The 20,075-nt window shown below is 38.6% G+C and overlaps 1 protein-coding gene across 11 annotated transcripts in view; it reads right to left on the bottom strand.

Moving 5' to 3' along the window:
- Window positions 1-19,798, bottom strand: part of cacna1da (calcium channel, voltage-dependent, L type, alpha 1D subunit, a) — a 95,882-nt gene extending 76,084 nt beyond the window's left edge. For all 11 annotated transcript variants that reach the window (XM_084101484.1, XM_084101487.1, XM_084101490.1 and 8 more), the window contains exons 1-3: window positions 19,555-19,798; window positions 16,738-17,119; window positions 11,819-11,924 (exon numbers count right to left, since the gene is read on the bottom strand). In XM_084101484.1, the coding sequence (XP_083957610.1) occupies window positions 11,819-11,924; window positions 16,738-16,970 (339 nt within the window). In that variant the 5' untranslated portion in view covers window positions 16,971-17,119; window positions 19,555-19,798. The remainder of the gene's footprint in view (window positions 1-11,818; window positions 11,925-16,737; window positions 17,120-19,554) is intronic.
- Window positions 19,799-20,075: the final 277 nt, after the last annotated feature.

Raw genomic sequence — 20,075 nt, 5'->3', positions numbered from 1 at the left:
AGAGCAAACTAGACACCAAACTCCATATGACTCTCTCTCTCCTTTCACACACTCCATTACACAGAATCCTACTAATCGAAATGTATACTCGGAAAACGTATACTCAGTGTGGCACACAAAATCAAATATTCCCATCAATATTTCACATGCATACACATGAATGGACAGAGGCTTTCCAAAGCGTCAAACCCACACACACCAAGATAAAGAGCACTGGGAAGTCAGCGCATCTGGTGAAAATAAGCGGTTAGCTAAGTGATTAAACATACACTTCAGCCTTCATCACCACTGGGGTCCAGAGACACAGCCAGACACAAACACACACACACACACACACACACACACGTCTGACTTACCTCAGAGAAGTCTACGCTCTACGGCTTCTCCTCCTAAACAGGTTTATGCTTAAAGTGTAACTTCACCGATTTTTCAACCTGCTTTGTATTGTTACAATGTCGGTAGTATATGCAAATGAACAATGTTCACTCGTTCTCCGTGTTTGCTGGCTGGACCGAGAAAATCATGTTTATTTGACAGCTAAAGTCCGCTGGCCAGCCTTTTTTCTCTCAGTGAAGTACCCATTTAACATCAGTCTTTTCCCTCATACTTCTTAGGGGTCGTTCACACAGAACGTGTTTTTCCATTCCACTGCACTACCTTTCCATTATTTTTTTCTATGTAAACACGCGCTAGGCGGACGTGTTTGACCGTTGCGCTCACATCTTGCGTCTTTTGCAGCGTCTCGCGCATGACATGGCGTTCTAAAAACGTGGCGCTCAAGTAAAAATAAGTTCAACTTTTAAAAGACGTCTCGAGACCTTGCGATTTTCCCCATTCCCCCCGTTTTTCAAAGCAAAACCGTGTTCTGGTTCTGGTTCACCCTTATGGTGCAGTTTTCGCTTGGGGCTGATTTCATCTCAAATCATTTTGCTCTATTTTAATCTCACAGTGACTCTAATGTAGGTTAAACCTGACAACTGTGAGAAAACGCTGGTGTAAAGCTTACGTATGCCAGAGTGTGTTGTGTTTGCTGTCCTTTTTTGCAGGGATAAATTGTCTTTATAATGATGTTAAAACCTGAAAAATCTAAATAGTGGTCAACCTCATGGTCCCCAAAGGAAAAGAGATTCATAAATTTCCTATCAAAAAGTACCATAGTACAACCAATTTTTCTTGACATGCAAGGAAAAAAAAGGGAGTTTGTGGCAAAATTGTCACCAAAAATGATCAAAATGCCAGCAAATTCAAAGAGCTCAATGCTTTCATTATTATATGAACAAAATCATATACATAACATTAAATTCTAAGCCAAGTTAATCATATTAATTATTCAGATGGAACATTTATTTAAATTAAGTTGAAGTATTTGACATAAATGGTGCATGTTTTACATAGTTAAAAAAAATGCCCTCAGAAAAAAAAAGTCCCATTAAATCCACCACAGGGGGCATATACTATCTCTGAATAAATAAATAACAAATACAAAAAAATACAAAAAAACTTTTAGACATTGGTACCATGGTCTAATGTTTTGTTGTTGTTTGAGTACCTCGGAGTAAAATATGACATAAATCTATATTGAAAAATTATTAAACATGATTTTAAGTTAACATTTTGGTGGTCAAAAGATTGGAATTCTTTTTAAATGTTTTTGAAAAAAGTCTCTTATGTTCAACAAGGCTGCATTTGTTTGATGAAAAATCTAGTAAAACCAGTAATATTGTTAAATATTATTAACATTTAAAAACTGAAAATATTTTTAAATGTAATTCCTGTGATGGCAAAGCTGAATTTTCAGCATCATTACTTCAGTCTTCAGAGTCACATGATCCTTCAGAAATCATTCTAATAAATTTAAAATATCACTGCTGTATTTTTTGATCAAATAAATTCAGCCTTGGTGAGCAGAAGAGACTTGTTTCAGAAACACTGAAAAGCATAATTATTACAAGTTTTAGACCACCGTACATAGTTATAAAGTCAAACGTATATTTAGGTGCTGTAACAAGTCATAACATCACCTAGTTTTTTTGTAGTTCACTCAAATGTGACAAATTCATGTATTAATGTCCAAATAATCCATGTAGTTTGTCAAAAAAAATAGATCATAAACACAACATGCACAATTAATTATAAACAAATTGGAAAACTGCAGTTAAAATTGTCACATTGCAGGCAAATGCTGTATGTTAGAGCATGAAATATCATGTCAGAAGCCCATTATAATCACTGTACTATGGTATTGTATTTTAGTAAGAGTTATTTTACATGGAAAAATGCCTGCAAGGGGTAACGTGATGGTGTAATAATAATAATTAGCTTAATTTAACAACAAAAGTGAATGTAATGTTTCCTCCGTGATATACAACATGACATGTGCGTGTGTGTGTGTGTGTGTGTGTGGTAAAGGTTGGAGAATATGAATATTATTGGCTATGAAAAGGGCACGCTCGTACACAGCAGTGTTCAGCAGGAGCTGCCTGGAGCCTTCAATCTAGTGCAAGAAACAGCCAGGAATAACCTTATTCCAGACTCCACATCTATGTTTGTGTCTGAAAAAGAAATGTGAGTGTCTAAAGAGGCTGTGTGTCGCCTTGTGCACCAGGTACCAAATGATGGCTTTCCTTACTCATACATGCTGCAAACCACATTTCTGAGTGGCATATTGTATGTAAGGAAGGGTAAGGGCAAGACAAGTATTGTAGAGAACACTTGTCTAGGGAATGTTTGACTCAGACAGGTACTGTACGTCATTAGTGGAGAGAGAGCTTGGGGCTTCAGGATGTGTTGACTGCTTCTCAAATACTCGACTCAAGATGTTCCTTTTTTGGCCAACTGACGCATGATCTATTTGAAACAAAATTCTTATGGGTCGGAATGGACCATTTGCACTGAGCTTTGTGACGCACTTCCGTTTGGAAATAGTACTTCTCACTTATTTCCGGTTATGTTTACTTTCAATGTACTGTGGTCAATGAGTTGAACAAACGCCACCTAAAATGAGTGTCCGCAATAAGATTTAGAAATGTGAAAAAATCTGAATTTTCCAAACTTATCGGCACATGAAGTTTTAATCCAACCCAAGCCGATCTGAGAAAGCAGCGGCTGTTAAAAATACGCCCTTATTTCACCATGGGGTGTCAGTGTTCGTCTAAACTAGTGACCGCGTGAGAACAGATGAATAACATCAGTACGAAACACAAACATTTATTTATTTGGATTAAATATTTTAATCATTCTGTGCCATTTTTCATTGTCAATCGTTTCACTATTTACATGTTTATGCCAAAAATGCTATAATATTCAAAGTAGTTGACTGTCATTCTCCTCTACGCTGTGTACGTTATTGATTAAATAGCCTAGCCTACTTAACATTGTTACAGGCACCTCGCGAGCATTCATTCATTCAACTATTTTAAAAAACTGGAATGAACACCAGCGCACACAAGCAATCCTTTTAATAGTCAATTTCATTTAAAAATGTAAACCCAACAGGTATGAAATGTCAGAAAGAGAAAAAAATCTGTTAATGAGTAATGACTAATGAGAAGACGAGCATATAGGACTGCTGCAGCTTAGTGGATAAATATATTTAGCTATTTATAATTCAGAATGCACAGTTGGAAAGAAAATACATTTCAGCAGGCTCAAGATAATTAATACAGAGATCATTATTCATTGTTTTAATCAAATGACAGCCATAAAACATAGTGATAATCTGCATTCTCATGTATGGAGGTGCGCTGAACGCTCTAACCGGAAACTTCCGATATGTACTAACTAGAACGCGGAAGTAGTTGTGCAAGTAGTCCATAGACAACACAAAGTTGTAATATGCAATTATGTAAGTTCTAATCTTTCAAAAAGTGCAAAATGTAAATGCAAGTCATCTTCAGGTTTTTGAACAGTTATTCAAATTGCTTGTAATATATAGTGCTTGCATTATAATTCATTTAATTTGATGCACTAGTAATCAATAATGAAAAGTCTTAAAAGAATGTTCAGGGTTGAATATGTATATTCAACAGATGCTGTCGATTACCACAGAAACTATTTCAACTAATCTTTCAGTTCATATACATTTTTTTTTTTTTAAATAAGGTTTACAATAGGAAGGCACCAAAATTATGAAATTATGGCCAATACCAATTATTTTTAATCTATGGCCGATAAGCAATAAATGATTTGAAAATTCTAGTACTTTATTCTAGTAATAGTACTTTATCTAATTAAAGGGTTAGTTTACCCAAAAATAGAAATGATGGCTGTCTTCACAGCATTGAAGCATTTCCTCCCAGACCTGAGAGGCCATCATGTGCTTGTTCGCACAGACAACACATCAGTGGTCTCTTACATAAAGCATCAGGGGGTCTGTGTCCGTGCCCGCTATTGCAGATTCTCCTGTGGTTCCAAGAAAACAGCTCTACCTGAGAGCAGTATACATTCCAGGGTACTTAGGAGCATCCTGTCGAGGCAGGGGCTGAGGCCCGGGGAATGGAAACTTCACCCCGAGGTGGTGAAGCGTATATAGGAGGTTTTTCGGCCAAGCAGAAGTGGATCTGTCTGCGTCTCAGGATACGACGCACTGCACACTTTGGTTCTCCCTCACACACCCAGCTCCCTTGGGGCTGGACGTTATGGTACAGACATGACCAAAGCTACGTGTGTACGCTCTTCCCCCGATTGCTCTGCTCCCAGGAGTTGTGGAGAAGGTCCGTTGGGACGGAATAAGTCTACTATTAGTAGTGCCGTACTGGCTGAGCCGATTATAGTTCTCAGACCTGGCGTCCCTACTCAATAGCTCTCCCCTGGAGATTCCAGTCAGGGGGAACCTTCTGTCTCAATTGGGAGGTGTGACCTTTCATCCCGCCCAGAGATATGGAACTTGTGTGTTTGGCCTCTGAGGGGGGCTAACTCATCGACTTTGGTCTCTCAACCGAGGTTGTGGAGACCATACTTAACTCCAGAGCTCCCTCCACGAGGATACTGTATGCATTGAATCGGAAGGTTTTCACTTCATGGTGCGGATCTCGACAGTGGGAACCAGTTAACTACCCGATTGGTACAGTGCTGGAGTTACTGCAGGTTTGTTTTTCCGCAGGGTTATCCCCTTTCACACTGAAGGTGTAAATGGCGGCCTTAGCTGCCTACCATGTCCCTTTGGGTGGTGTATCCCTGGGGAGAAACCCGTTGTGACACCTTTCCTCCGTGGTGCTACTTAGGCCAGGACAGGAGTATGGCGGCTTAGAAAGCCTTATTATATAAGGAGGTATCCCTACAAGATGTGGCATGCGACAGACTGGTCCTCTCCACTCACATTTGTAAGGTTTTACAACCTGGACCTGGGCACTACCCCGGGTTCACAGGTGCTCATGTCTTAGTTGTACTCTCAGTATTCACATAGACAGGCACTTGTAAGCATAGCGTTTGGGCATTATCGTTCCCAAAGCGTCATCAACACAGCACAAGTTCCCTCGAAAGGAAACGTCTCAGGTTACAACTGTAACCATAGTTCCTGAGAAGAAAATGAGACACTGCGTCACCCTGCCATACACCCTTCATCCCTGTGATCGACTTGCTTCGGCTAATTGAAGCTAACGCCAGTCATTCTGGATGTGTTTTATGCTTAGTAAGTTAATCAGAATCCGCTTAACACCGCTGAAACTGCAAAACTAAATGCATTTTGTTTTGTTCAAAGACAGCTTTTTTATTATAATGAGAGTTTTTGCAAGAGTACAGAATTCATTGAGCTTGCGCTTTAGAGATTGGCAGCTTAGTTAATATATATACGCTTGAACATAGATCGGAGATTACGCTGCACACACACAGAAACATCAACACTACCCTTTGACTTTTATTAATGAAATAGCTTTGTGACTTCGCTACACTATATTTCTCAGCGACGAGTTAACGGCTGTTTTTGAAGTAACATCACAGCTTCATTCTAGAGAAAGAGAGACACTGCAAAGACGCAGGTAATTCACATGCACCTCTCTCATCTCTCTCTAAAAAATTCATTCAAATAAATGCTACAATTCATTCACTCAAATAAATGTAATCTTGTAATTCGCACTACATCCCTGTGTTTGATTTAAAATGGGCAGAATACTAGATCTAACGAGCTGTAATTGATAAATATTGCGCTGCAAACATCAAAAACAGCTTTAACTTGTAAATTCTGGCAAATGACCGTGGTATAAACGGCACAATCCACGGCTAGCTGTGCCTTAAACGATTTGAATGCACTTTGCGTCGGGCGGTTCTTCGCCCCCACATCATGCATTAAAATTGTTTAATGCACAGCTAGCGTGGATTATCCCTTACATATTCAACAACAGCTCGTTCCGTGCGTCATAGGCCGTTATGCCATTTCTATGCCATTAAACATGCACAGAAAGTTCCAGTTTTTCCACGTGTTTCACAAGTGTTTACATGTCCTATGGAACGGGTTAGAAAAGGTTTAAACCACCCCTTACAATCCAAATGAATCCGCTTGTTTTGAACCAGGAACTCTCCTATGAGAGTTTTCACTTTCTATACTTCAATACTCAACCCTTTAACACCTAGAAAGGCCAAATGAAAGCTGAGACCTTTGGGTAATGCAGTCCCTTAGAAATAGGACACCTAATAAGCAGAGAACTCATGCATAAAAAGAGGCATAGAAACATCCCATAACACAGCACAGACGTTATTGTTCAGTAGTGGCAGAATGGCGAATGAAAAGATGCATGGCTGCTGTAATATACACTGAGAAGCATTTACATTATTCATAACTGTGTAGCGTTAAACAGGTGGTCACTAAAACACATGAGGTCTATCCCATTTCACATACTGTATTTCTGCAGTATTCTACTTCATTCTACGTGTACATACCAGACAAAAGTTTGTGGTCAGTAAGATTATTTTAATTTTTTTGAAAGAAGTCTCTATGCTCATTAAGGCTGCATTTATTTGATCACAGTAATACTGTAAATCTTTCTACAACCTAAAATAACTTTTTTTCTATTTGAATATATTGTAAATGTAATTTATTCAGCATTGTTACTCCAGTCTTCAGTGTCACACAATCCTTCAGAAATCATTGTAATATGATGATTTGCTGCTCAAGAAACATTTCTTAATATTATCAATGTTGAAAACAGATGCTTAATATTTAGTGGAATATATTTGTTTCATGATTCCTTTATTAGAATGTTCCAAAGAACAGCACTTACTTGAAATTGAAATATTTTGGAACATTATAAATATCTTTACTCTCGTTTTTGATCAATTTAATGCGTCCTTGGTGAATACAAATATTAATTAAAACAAAAAAAATCTCACTGATTTTTGAATGATAGTGTTGCGTATAATGAACACGCTCTAGATCAGGATTAAAAGCACCCTGGAAAACTATTAGCTGGAAATTTTGCTCAGATGAGGAAATGGGTTGTCTGTGTGAGCTCTGTGATAAAGTTTTGCTTTGAAAAACACTTAAATTTTGTATGGACTAAGAGACGCTTGATCCTAAACCGGTCCAACCCTCTAATTGGAGTCTGTGTTAAATGAAACTCCCCTGAGCTGCATCTAAAACCACAATTTAAACTAAAGCTCAGCTGAGAAAAAAAAACATTCAGAGGAGAATTACCAACCAACCTGCCTTGTAGTCAGTAACAATGCTTGATCTGTGCCACTGACGCTATTTCTGTGCTCTCTGTTCTTTGAAAGCAGTTCTCATGCAGTCCTGTGGTGTATGAGGTGTTCTCTGTGGTGCTAAAATCAGCAATAGACAGTCTCTGAATTCATTTGCATGGTATTATGAGAAGCAGGAATGTGCTGCTAGGTTGTACCCATTTATTTCGATTCCTCGCTTTCTATTATACATCAGCATTCAAAACCTCTGCAAGCCATTTAGGGCCATAGGCATGATTTTATAATCACAAAGGTCCCAAATTTGCAGTGGTTAGGGGGGTTCAGTGGAGAACATTTTGATTTCTCTAATCTACATGTGTATTTCAAGACATTTGAAGGTCAAAAACATTGGATAGCAATAGCTTTAAAACCATGTCAGAGGGCAGTAGATTATGTCATGCTGCATAATCTACTGTCATGTCACGCATAATCATGGCTGATCATTTTTATATTATCGATCACTGGTTTCACTTCAGTGTACTCGTGCACATCCCCAGTAATAGTAGTAATATCCCAAAAAACATTAAAAAAAGGGACAAACATCCAACTAAAATGTTTCGGGGGAAAAAACATTCAATGACTGAATTAATTAATGTTTTTATGTTAACGTTTTGTGAAAATTATTTGAACAAACATTCTATTAATGTTACTGGAAGAATGTTTGTTTGTTGTAGGTTATCCTAACTTTTAAGAGGTAATTTACGACAATTTACGATGAATTCAAATTCTTCTCAAATTTTGTCTTAAAGTCCCCCTTAGTCAATCATTTTATCCCTTTAAACTCATCTTTGATCAACAAAATTACATATTTAAACGTTTTTTTTTTTCCAGTGAAAAAAATTCATGCCTTAAAATAGCTTGAATGTAACTCTACACCCTTGCCTCATTTAGTAAACGCAGATCAATGAATATGCAAATTAGCCCCGCCTCCACTCACTCACACCAGCTCAGAGATCCACTTGGTCAATTCATACACAAGTCGATGTATCAGAATGGTAATGCATTTTATGTATCGCTCTCTACAACTTCAGACACATAACAGCAATTAATATGATTAGCCTTTGGCTTGACTACATTATCAAACAGCAAATAATGTGCTGCTAATGTTACACAAACCATGTTCCCATTTGCCATTTCAGAGTCAGTGAGCTGCCTTCTAACAATCAGTATCTAAATGCTTTGAACAACATATATAGTTCATCATAAAATCGTAATATACATCATATTTACAAGCTATATTGCTATATGTACCCATTTTTCATATCAACAGAAAAATATACAGGGATAACCTGGCTTCTCGAGACTCCCCTGCTTCGCAGCAGAGTAATAATGATGATATGTTAAAGCCCGCCCGCACATTGACGTGATTGGTTACAAGGTAGTTTGTTCACTGCATGCAGTTTTAAGGAGAAAATACTCAGCAATAGTGTTGACTAATGAATTTTGCACATGGTTTGTCTTAAAGTGTATTAAAAACACCATATAAACATCTAAACAACATTAAAAACTTGATTTTCAACACAGGGGGACTTTAAGAAAGTTTTGTGAATCCGGCCCTGGGTCTCTAGATTTTTGTTTTGTTTTATTAGTTTTATCATCCGCAAGGTGAAAATCATCAAAATACTTAAAACAGCATGACTTATGGTAAAGGGTTTATTTAAATCACTAACCTTAAGGATGAGTAATACTAACAGTGATGCTTTACCTAGTAACATAAAAAAAAAAATTATCTACAAAGATAAAAGCACATCTTTAGACCTTGTTCGTGCATTGTGCAGTTTATATGCTAACTATAGGCTATAGGCTCCCCAGCATGACCTCTGCTCATCCGTGTGAAAGAACAGGTGATGTATGTTATCATGCCTGCTGGGGTTCTGATGAAATTTTGCCTCGCGATTACCCACCGCTGTTTAACACACACATGGAACCGCAGACGGATGAGATAACACAACCGCCACAAAACGACCGATAAGGATGTTTGTTGGACGTGTATTGTTGTCACATGTGTGCGCTGTAAGAACAATGGCCTGCTCAGTGTGAGGTTTACAGTAATCTGAACTGTACCATAATGGTGGTGCAGATGGTCACATTTCATTGCTATCGGGTGGAAACCTCGTACGTCCAAAACCGCTACTTTTCAGAAAATGGAAAAAAATATATTCTTTAAATGATTACATATTGTATTGTAACTGTAAAAGTTTATATTGTGGCTTTATATATGGTCAGACACTTGCATATATCAATATATTATTGACATTTTACCAAAAGTTATTTGACCAGTGAATGTATGACAAATGTTTTGTCCGTCATTAGAACGGCCGCATCTGAGACAGAAAGTGCATTGCATTACGGTTTCATCAGTTGCTCAGTTTTTTCTGTAATTTGGCCAAAATCTCATGTTATTAAAGATGAAGTGCTACGCATGGCTATTTTAGACAGCATGGACTGTGACTCGCCCACAAATCCTAGACTAAGACTCTTCTCTGCTCCTCAAATATACAAAATATTAGCCATACAGTATATGAAAATTCTGAACATATTCAAACAAACAGTTCTTTATTTACCATTGCATTGCAAACAAGCAGAGACGGACCAAACTGCGCGCGGCACTTCATTCATGATAGAGGCGGTGTGGAGTTATGAGGTTTGACCAACAGTTTGAGGATCCAATGGAGTAATGAGGATTAGTCACAAGCTCTTTTTTAATACTTTCCATTGGTTAAATATTTGCAAAACCCAATGAAAGACATAATGATTATAGTAATGATTTATGAAAAAAAAAAAAAAATGAAATATGGAGATTCAAGGGGCCAGATTTACTAAACAGGGCAAATTAGACACGCAAATTGAAGAACACAGACGCAGCTGGATCATTTGGTTAAAGACATGCTTTTTTTGGGTGGTAGCTAAATAATGGCAAATACCAGTAAATTGACTAGCGCAAACCTCAGTAAATCACCTTGCATGATTCCTTTAAATTCTCTCCTCCCATAAATTCTGTGTCTGAAAGGGAAACTCCTACAAATGCATATGCAATAAGGTGAGCCGCAAAAATAACCCTGTACACGTCTTTTCAGCGCGAATTTTTCACTGCATGTTTTTAGTAAATCCTGACAGTAGTTTTTAACACCAAAAGAGGGTTTGCGCTGGCGCAAGCTGTTAGTAAATCTGGCCCACGGCCTCATGACAGCGACGATTTGTAAGACTACAAATGAAAAAGCACATTAAAGTTAATCAGAAACATTCCCTTCACAGTTTGAACATTTCAAGAAACTTTCAATACAAACTCAGTTAAGGGAAACACTTCATCAAACGCAGCCCCAAAGTGCTTCGGGAAAAAACCCAGGATACAACATCTCTGCCTGCCTTTCTCTTTCCTGTCTGAGTTTAAATCACTAAATTAAACCATGCCAGTAGCCAAGAGAGCTATTCACAAATCACGAAGCCCTCGTGCTGAGCTCCACTCCGGCACAAGATCGAACAGCTGTCTTATCTCAACTCACAATCGTCCTCTCGGTCCAACGCACGGCGAAGAACATCCGCCCCCTCCAAACTCACCAAATCTGCAATCCAAATGCTCCGCTTGTCTAAATATAAATCTAAAGAGTGCAAAATCAGATCAATTTAAACTGTACAAGAGAAGCACTTTGTCGACAGGAAGAGAAGCAAGTTTGAAAAGAAAATGTCTGAGCTGAGCGTGCATCTGTTCTCAGAAAAGATCATCGAGATTATAATGAGACAGATTTTCCTCGATGTCCTTCCAGGAACATACACGTATAATCACAATGCCGCGGCTCTGTTTGAGGAGAGAAAGACATTCGCCTGTTGTCGAAGGGAGAAATTATTATGAAACAACTGAAATCCGGCCTGCCTTGCCAAAGACGTCCTCATTTGCTATTATTTTAAAAGAAGATACTATATATTTTTAAGCCACAAGAACTATGTGCTCTATAAAGACACCTGCACACAATAAAAGAGCTTAATGTCCATTAAACAATGCCATTTACGCCCCGTAGAAGATGCTCTTTGACCTAAGATCCATCTTTAGATGTACACACCAGTTAATGTGAGGGCGGGGTCATGGGGTCATGGCAGGGGTCAAGCTGGAACATGCTAAAAGGTCAAAAGGTTTAAGTTGTTTACTCACCAGGTCGTGGTTGGTTGAGTTGGAATCATCCTCGGGAAAGGGGATGTATACAGCTAAGGCCATGCAGTTGGCGAAAATCGCTATCAAAATAAAGATATCAAATGGCCTGAGGTGAAAGTTAAGGAGTAGAACAAAGAGAATATTACATTTGAAGTTAGAGGCTGTTAAAATGCACATTCAGTCATTCTTGTAAAGGTAAAAGTAAAATTTGCTACAGGAATCAATCAAACAAGACACAGTACAGCTCTGTACATCGAAAACTAGAGAAAAGAAATTCCAAGGTCGAATTTCAGCTCATCCCTTGAATTTTGTACTAAACAAGGCTCAAAAATGCGATTTCTGCCAGAAATGCACTGATATTGTCATTGGCTCCCCCACAAAATGTATACTTTTAGTGTGTAAAAAAAAAAACATATATATATTAAAAAACATTGATTATAACCTAATGGACTGGTTTCACAGACAGGGCTTAGATTAAACCAGGACTAGGGCATTTAAGTAGCTTTTATAAATAAAAACATTACTAGTTTGCATCTTCAGATTCATATTTTAAGATATGAAAATCAGTTAACTTTCAGTTAACACAGCTCAAACATGCATTTTAGTCTGGGACTAGGGGTAAGACTTGTCTGTGAAACCGGGGGAATAATTGTATCTTTCCAAACCATTCTAACTTATGTTAGTAAGTCTCAGCTTTAGACGTCAAAATTGGCTGAACATCTGATGCATAAGGCACACAAAATGGGAAACACTTCAGGAGTTTCAAAGTCTTCATCTGATTGGTTAAATTCTATAGGATTGCTTACAAGGATTTGTGTGTAACGTTCTTTAACAGTCCGCCCAGAAACACCGCCGTCGTGACAACAATTTTTTTGTTACTTTTAGATGATTTGAAATTCTTAGAACAAAATCTACACACGTTTCCAATCGTCTTCTAAGGTGTTTCGCAAACAGGTATTTTTGGTTCTTGAATTAATTATTTATTAGTTGCATGCCGCACTGTAGGGACATTGACTTTACATTTTCACGGCCCTAAGCATGATGCTGAACAAAACAAACTCTGATTGGTTGCTTTACATGTCCTTGTCCAATGAAAGCTGCTATGTAGTCCAGACCTTCTGCCATCAGTCTGAAAGTCTGGCTATGCGAGACTAACAAGTCAAGAGAATAATATTCAAAGCATCACAGAGAACAAAAGCTATAAAAAAAACATATCATCGAAATATTCAACAATCTCTGACACCGGCCCCTGCCCCGGTACATCTTTATTACTGAGCCCAGCCCAGCTAAATCTCATCTTGTGTTTGGTCAAGAGGGTCAGAAGGAAATAGCAGTGAGAAGCTTGCATGTGTTTTAACAGCAAAAAGCCCATCACAACAGTACTGAATCAGCCGCTCTGCTTTCCTGCTAGTGAGACAGACAAATTGTAAATAAAAGTGTGAGTCAGAGGACCTGAAAATGCTGCAGTCTACATTAAACATTCAACGTAATACACATCTATACTCTGCTTTCACAAAAAAAGCATATGTTGTGTCAAGGGAACATTTTGTGCTAGATTGAGGGTTGCGTCTCGCATTACTTTTTGTACTCACTTAATGCGTTTTTTTAAATCCAGTACAACGCAATGTTCTAATTTTACACTGCTAAATACTCTTATTAGGCCATGAGCTAGGACACTAAAATGTTGGATTATGCGCCATTCAGGGGAAAGTTCTCTTTGACTTTCCCATTGTTCCCTTGAGTAAAGAAAGAGAACTTTGAAAGAACATTCTGTTAACATTAGTGGAAGAACGCTTGTTCATAACTTTAAGAGAACCTTGCCAGAACGTTAGCTAAAGTTCTGAGAACATTCCCTGTTAGCTGGGAATTTGGTAGCACTGAGCTAACATTAGCTTTACCATGTTCATACACAAATCTGCATTGCTTTTTTCACTGTATATTATATTGTATGACAACAACAAAAAGAAAAAAGAGATATCCTGGGCTATAGACCTTAGGTTAGATGCCAAAATTGAATTTAACACAGATGAAAACAATGCTGTGAGGGATAGACATACAGTTTTTACAATGGCACGCACTGTATAAAGGTGTTAACTCACACCTTTCAAAACTTTCTCATGAAGTCTATTGACAGCAGGGGTGTAATGATACCCTCATGTCACGATTCGATACATATCACGATACTGAACTCACAATACGATATTATTGCGATACTCCAAGACATATGGTAAAAGGTTAACAAAAAACTGTACTTTAAAATGCTAAATTTAGTATTACATGGGGGGTGGAAATTAATAGGCTTGGACTTGGTGCTGGTAACCCAATGCACAGGACAATGTTGACACCAGAATAAAAATATTCATGATTCTGAAACTGAAAATACAGAATTATTTTAGACAAACATGCTTGCACTCTGTCACTGACTAGATGTATTTAAAATAATCTAGGCTACTTTTTACTGGTAATATAAGACATTTGGCATTATCAGGACCCACAAATATTCTCCCATTGCATTATTACACATTATATTAAACATTATATATAGTAGTTTAATGTAGCACTGACACTAATGGCGCTTTTCCACTACACAGTACCAGCTCGCCTCGGCTCGACTCGACTCGACTCTGTTTGGTTTTCCACTGTGTAAAAGTTGTACCTGTACCTGCTTCCAGGTAATTTTTTTCGTACCACCTCCGGCGAGGTTCTAAGCGAGCTGAGGCGATACTAAAATGTGACGTGAAAACACGGCAGACTGCTGATTGGTCAGAGAGAATCGTCACTATTCATTGCATCATCATTGCACGCGCCAGACGGAGTATCCTGAATAAAAAAACAGCAAAAACAAAAACATCCAAAAACAGCATACACTCGATTTCCTCCATTGTCCTGTGTGTGGGTAGCGGGTGTGTCTCGCGTAAAAGATTAAGTCACGGCAGTTTCCTGCGGCGTCGCTATGACGACCAGGTACTATTGTGGAGGTACTATCTGCAATGGAAAACGGAGCAAAAAGCGAGCCGAGCCGAGCCGAGGCGAGTCGAGCTGAGCTGGTACTGGTAATGGAAAAGCGCCATAAAACTCTGTAAACTTGAATTTCTTTCTCACACAGTAATTTTCCTTTTGGGTGAACTATACACAATACACTGTCACTATCCACGATACATTTTGTATTGCGATATATTATGACACGATATATCGTTACACACCTAACTGACAGTGGATTGTTATTAAACAGTACAATCAATTGAACAGCTATTCTATCCCTCACAGCCATGTTTTCATTCCTATCAAAAATGAAACATGGTGCTACCCTGATTAAGGTCTATAGATCCCCTCTTGTAGAGATACATTTGAGATCTGCAGCTTGGAAGCCATAGCACCTTTATCTTCCCCGTGTGGCCGGGGAACAGATGTTCTTTTCAAAGCTCAGTTATACACGCTGACTTGCGCTTGAGATTAAGGTGCTCCTCACTGCAGGGAACACAGTTTCTCTCTAATAAAGACCACCAGACAAGCTTCTACTGAAGATCACAAGCTGAGATGTCTGCGAGACGCAAAGGTGGACTACTTTCATTTGTTTACCTGTTCTTTTGATGATTCGCTCAATTACTTCATCCTGCCTTCAACTATTTTCAGCACAGGCCGAAAGCAAACCACACCATATGCTAGTTTTCCTGAGGAATTGAACCTTCAAAGCGTATTTACAAACAACAAACAGCAGCAGACCACCATTTTTTACCACATGTTCGAATGCTAAAATAGAATATACAGCAATCCACTACACATACAGCAAAAAAATTACCATTCAGTATGCCGCCATTTTTTCCATGAAACGCAAACAAAATATTTGAGCCCACTTTCCTTTCAGCTATGACGTTTTGTTGGCCAAAACCCAGAAACGAGTTAGCATTTTAACGCTTCTGGTTCCATCGGCCTGAAGTGAATGGGTTTTTGAAATGGGTTTTTATTAAATGCCTGAAATAAGGTCTGTGGTGAATACAAGCTCAAGATGTTTTCATGTTTTATTCTATGACTTAAAATACATCAGTAATGCACCCTTGTGATTTTTTAAAAAGCTTTTACTTGTCTTGAAATGGGCAGTTGCTACAGAGGTTTTCAGGTAAATCAAACTTCATCATGCTGTCATGCAATTTATAGTCTATGTTTAGCTTTTTACTTCTGGAGATTGTATTTAAGCTTCAGAGTTCATAAACGTTATGTTCATTGGTGAAGATTATCATGATAAAACTTCATAAACTTTTGTTGGTCACAGAGCTTTCTGCAATAATCCAAAGCCAATGGAAAAATCCTATTGGGAACCAGGGTGATGCTAACTTCTGGGTTGGCCTACAAATATACGTCATCATTGCAGCACTCTATTGCAATTTTCAAACAACCTTCCAGAACACTCCCCTTGTCCTCCATTGGTCAGTGAACAGATAGTCCCACCTCCAACTCACACCAGTGGTGGAGTTAATATCATTTTATTGGCTAGATACGTTCAAACTGCGATGTTTGATAGCACCACAAAGCCAGTATACTATTCATCGCAACTCAACCTATAAATGGCTTACATATAGTTGTCTCTAAATATTAAAGGGACAGCTGATAACAATCAAATAACAATTCTGGAATTATTTACTTACCATCATGTTGTTCAAAACCTACATGCATTCCTTTCTTCTGAAGAACACAAAAGTTATTTTGAAGAACGTTGGTATCCAAACAACATTGGATCTTCCATTGTGTGGAATAAGAAAAAAGGAAAGTCATACAGGTTTTGAACAACACGAGTAAAAATGTTCAATTTGGGGAAAACACATCTCTTTAACCTTGGATATGAGAACATTTTGAACACCTAAAGAGTTTTGATATTGGTCGAGCTTGACAGAAACCGATGTTTTACAGATGGTAAAGGATACTTCCATTCCACGAGGCTGATGCAGGCCCGGCGGATGGGGTTGTTGAGGTTGAGGCAGAAGAGAGCTCTCTGTGGTCGTGTGTTGGCCGAACTGCCCTGTTTTTTGCTCTTGGCATACTGCTGCCGCTTCTTCTGGGCCAGCGAGCCGACCGGTACCACCGAGGGTACAGGCACAGAGGCTGCGGGGGGCGCGGCAGGAGTCGCAGCAGGCGGAGCAGGGCCGTTGGCGCTCATGGTGCGGGCGTAGACCTGAGCAGGGCGTCCACCAGCATGGGCCTGCCAGGGGAGAGGGCACAGGGGTGGGCGCTGGAGCGGAGGGTCTCACCAACAGGCTGGCACGTCACCAGAGAGAGGGACTCTGGTACTGCTGGCATAATTTGCCTCTGTAAAAGATAGAGAGGAGAGTAAGAGGATGCGTGTGGTCTGAAAGAGAGAACACGAGAAAGCGCAGAGAATATAGTGGGAGGCTGTGCAGTGACTTCCTTCACCGCTACATTATATTATGCAACTATGTGGGTGTAAGACTAAAAGATGCATACAGTATGTCTTTGGGACTAAAGGCCAGTGTCTCAACCAAGGATCGCGAGCAGCCCAACGTGTGAAAGACGTGGGACTAAACATTAAAAATATATTCAAAGTAATAGCTTATCTAAATATAAAATTATGTTATTATTTACTCACTTTCATGTTGAAAACCACCATAAAAGTTGCCCTTGAAGAAATCTGAGAGCTTTCTGTACTTTCTATTGACAGCAACGCAACCACCACTTTGGCACTTCAAAGTGATAATAAAGAGATCGGAAAACTAATCCATATGAATTGTGCGGTTTAGACCAAATTTTCTGAAAAGACATGATCGCTTTATATGATGAACAGATTGAATTTAGGCTTTTATTCACATATAAACATTCATAAACTCGCACATCAGTTGTGGTAAACGGAAGCTCAAACATGTTCGCTTGACGTGCGAGAACCAATGGGGTTCATTCTCGTGTTACGCAGCACGTTTGAGCTTCAGCAAGAACCAATGAGGTTTGTTCTAGCGTGTCAAGCAAGTTCGGTTGAGCTTCTGTTTATGTTCACTGATCAATGTTTACATGTGAATAAAAGCCTGAATTAAACCTGTTCATTATATAAACGATTGTGTCTCTTCAGAAAATTTGGACTAAACCGCTCAATTGTGGATTAGTTACAATCTCTTTATGAACTTTTTGAAGCATCAAAGTGGTAGTTGCGTAGCTGTCAATGGAGGGACACAAAGCTCTCAGATTTCTTCAAAAAGACCTTCACTTGTGTTCCCGAAGATGAACGAAAGTCTTATGGGTTTGAAACGACATTAGGGTGAGGAATTAATGACAGAATTTTCTTTTTTGGGTGAACAATCCCTTTAGCCTTCATTCTACATCTCTGAACTTCCTTATCATGATGCATGCATGACATTTGGCATTTGCCATCAAACTTGTCACAAAATGCAAATACTGTATTACTGACATAATTGTCATGTTTTATTGCTTTAAATCCAAAATCAAATCAAAACCATGAAACCAGGAGCATCTAATATGGAAAAGTCTGAGGTAGTGCAACAAGACTACGAGGACCATATACAATGTGCCAGTGTAAGCGAAAAATATCATATAACTAAAAAAAAAAACAAACACTTAAAACAAACCAGGGCAGCAAAAAAGACAGGCAAAACATAACTCTTGAATGACAGAGGTATTATTAGGATAATGTCACAAAAAAAAGTTACAGCCTGTGGAAAAATCAATGCGTGTAGCGTGACCCAATGAAAACCAGTCTGCAAATAGATGCACTGTGGCAGAGAATCACACTACCAACATCCCAGCACACAAACAGACATTATCCACAAACAACAGCAAAGAAAATCATCATCTGCATTCAAATACAACCAAAAAAAACACACATCAGGCTTATGGGATACACAAATGTCACTCATATACATCAGAGTCCTTGAACCACTAGGCCCCGCAGAGGAAATGAAGACATGCATGGAAAGGTCATATCCCCTTTAAGCATTTGTCTTCGTGTAAACCTAAGACATCGCATCCAAATATGTCAAATTTAAGACGATGCTCTGCTGTCGCTGCATATACAATAAGTGTTAATCTTCACACTAATAATATACGACATTAAGTGCAGTGTATCCTGTACTGGCTCATATATATTATGTATATATATATATATATATATATATATATATATATATATATATATATATATATTTGTCATTCTAACGCCATGCATTACAATGATGCACATTAGAAAATAAATGCCTTCATTTACAATTAAACATTTCCTGTTGTGCTTCCATAGATCCTAGACGTTAATGTTTAAACTACCATGAAGGACAATGACAATTGTCATTCTAACATCGCATGGCAATGATGCATTCATGCATATATTTGATGAAATACACATGCATTATGCGTATAGAAAAAGAGGCTCGTGACTTTAAGGCAATAACGGTAGCGTTTCTTCCCCCAAAAAATGCAATATTCCATATATATGGCAGCCAAATCTGTGTCTTTCTTTAAATGATACCAATGATGCTCAGTTACAACAGCTGTGATGCGTCTTTATAGTCTCCGACTGTTCTTTTTTTTTTAACGACTGATTATGACAAGCAGTGACAGCATCAAAGGTATAACGGGACCAAAACGAGCGCAAAATCCACTGCATCAGCATCATCAGCATCTTTTCAGGTCTGACACGGATGCTAAATGATTGCACTCCATCATTTGTTAAACAGATCCATTTTTAACCAGAAACATGCCAGGCCGCCGCGTGAATATCGTACCTTTGATGAGGTCTTTCCTTTCAGCTGAGGATGATGATGCTGATGATAATGATTCGGCTTATATCCAGAGATAAAACTCCGACATCGATTAAAACGCTCAGGTCCGATCTGACACGGTAAATTCAAATTCATCAGTGTGCATTCGTTATTTTGCGCGTGAGAGAGCGCGAGAGCTTCCTCGCGTTCGGCGCGCGTTGCCCGTGTTGAAGCGTCACGCGGCGTCGGTGAACGGTGAAATGAGCTGAACTCCCCCTCTGGCTGTGCGCGCACGAACCGCGCTTACTTTAGTGACGAGGACTCTGAATCATTTAAAGAATCGGTTCGCTCAAATGGATCATCTCATTGGATCACTTGAGTCATCGTTCAGTTGTTCCCAATGCGGGATTTTACTTTTCATTTTTGTTTGTTGTAAAATGCAGTTTATCACTATGTTTTTAGATTAAGGGATATTTTGTATTCCAACAATATTGATATAAAAATGCTGTTAATATAGCTTATTGTGCATATGTTAAAATAAATAT

The sequence above is a fragment of the Abramis brama genome (assembly GCF_963993115.1).
Source record: "Abramis brama genome assembly, chromosome: 23".
Lineage (NCBI taxonomy): Eukaryota > Metazoa > Chordata > Actinopteri > Cypriniformes > Leuciscidae > Abramis > Abramis brama.
Note: the sequence above shows the minus strand (reverse complement) of the source record. Positions and strands in the feature narration are given on the sequence as shown.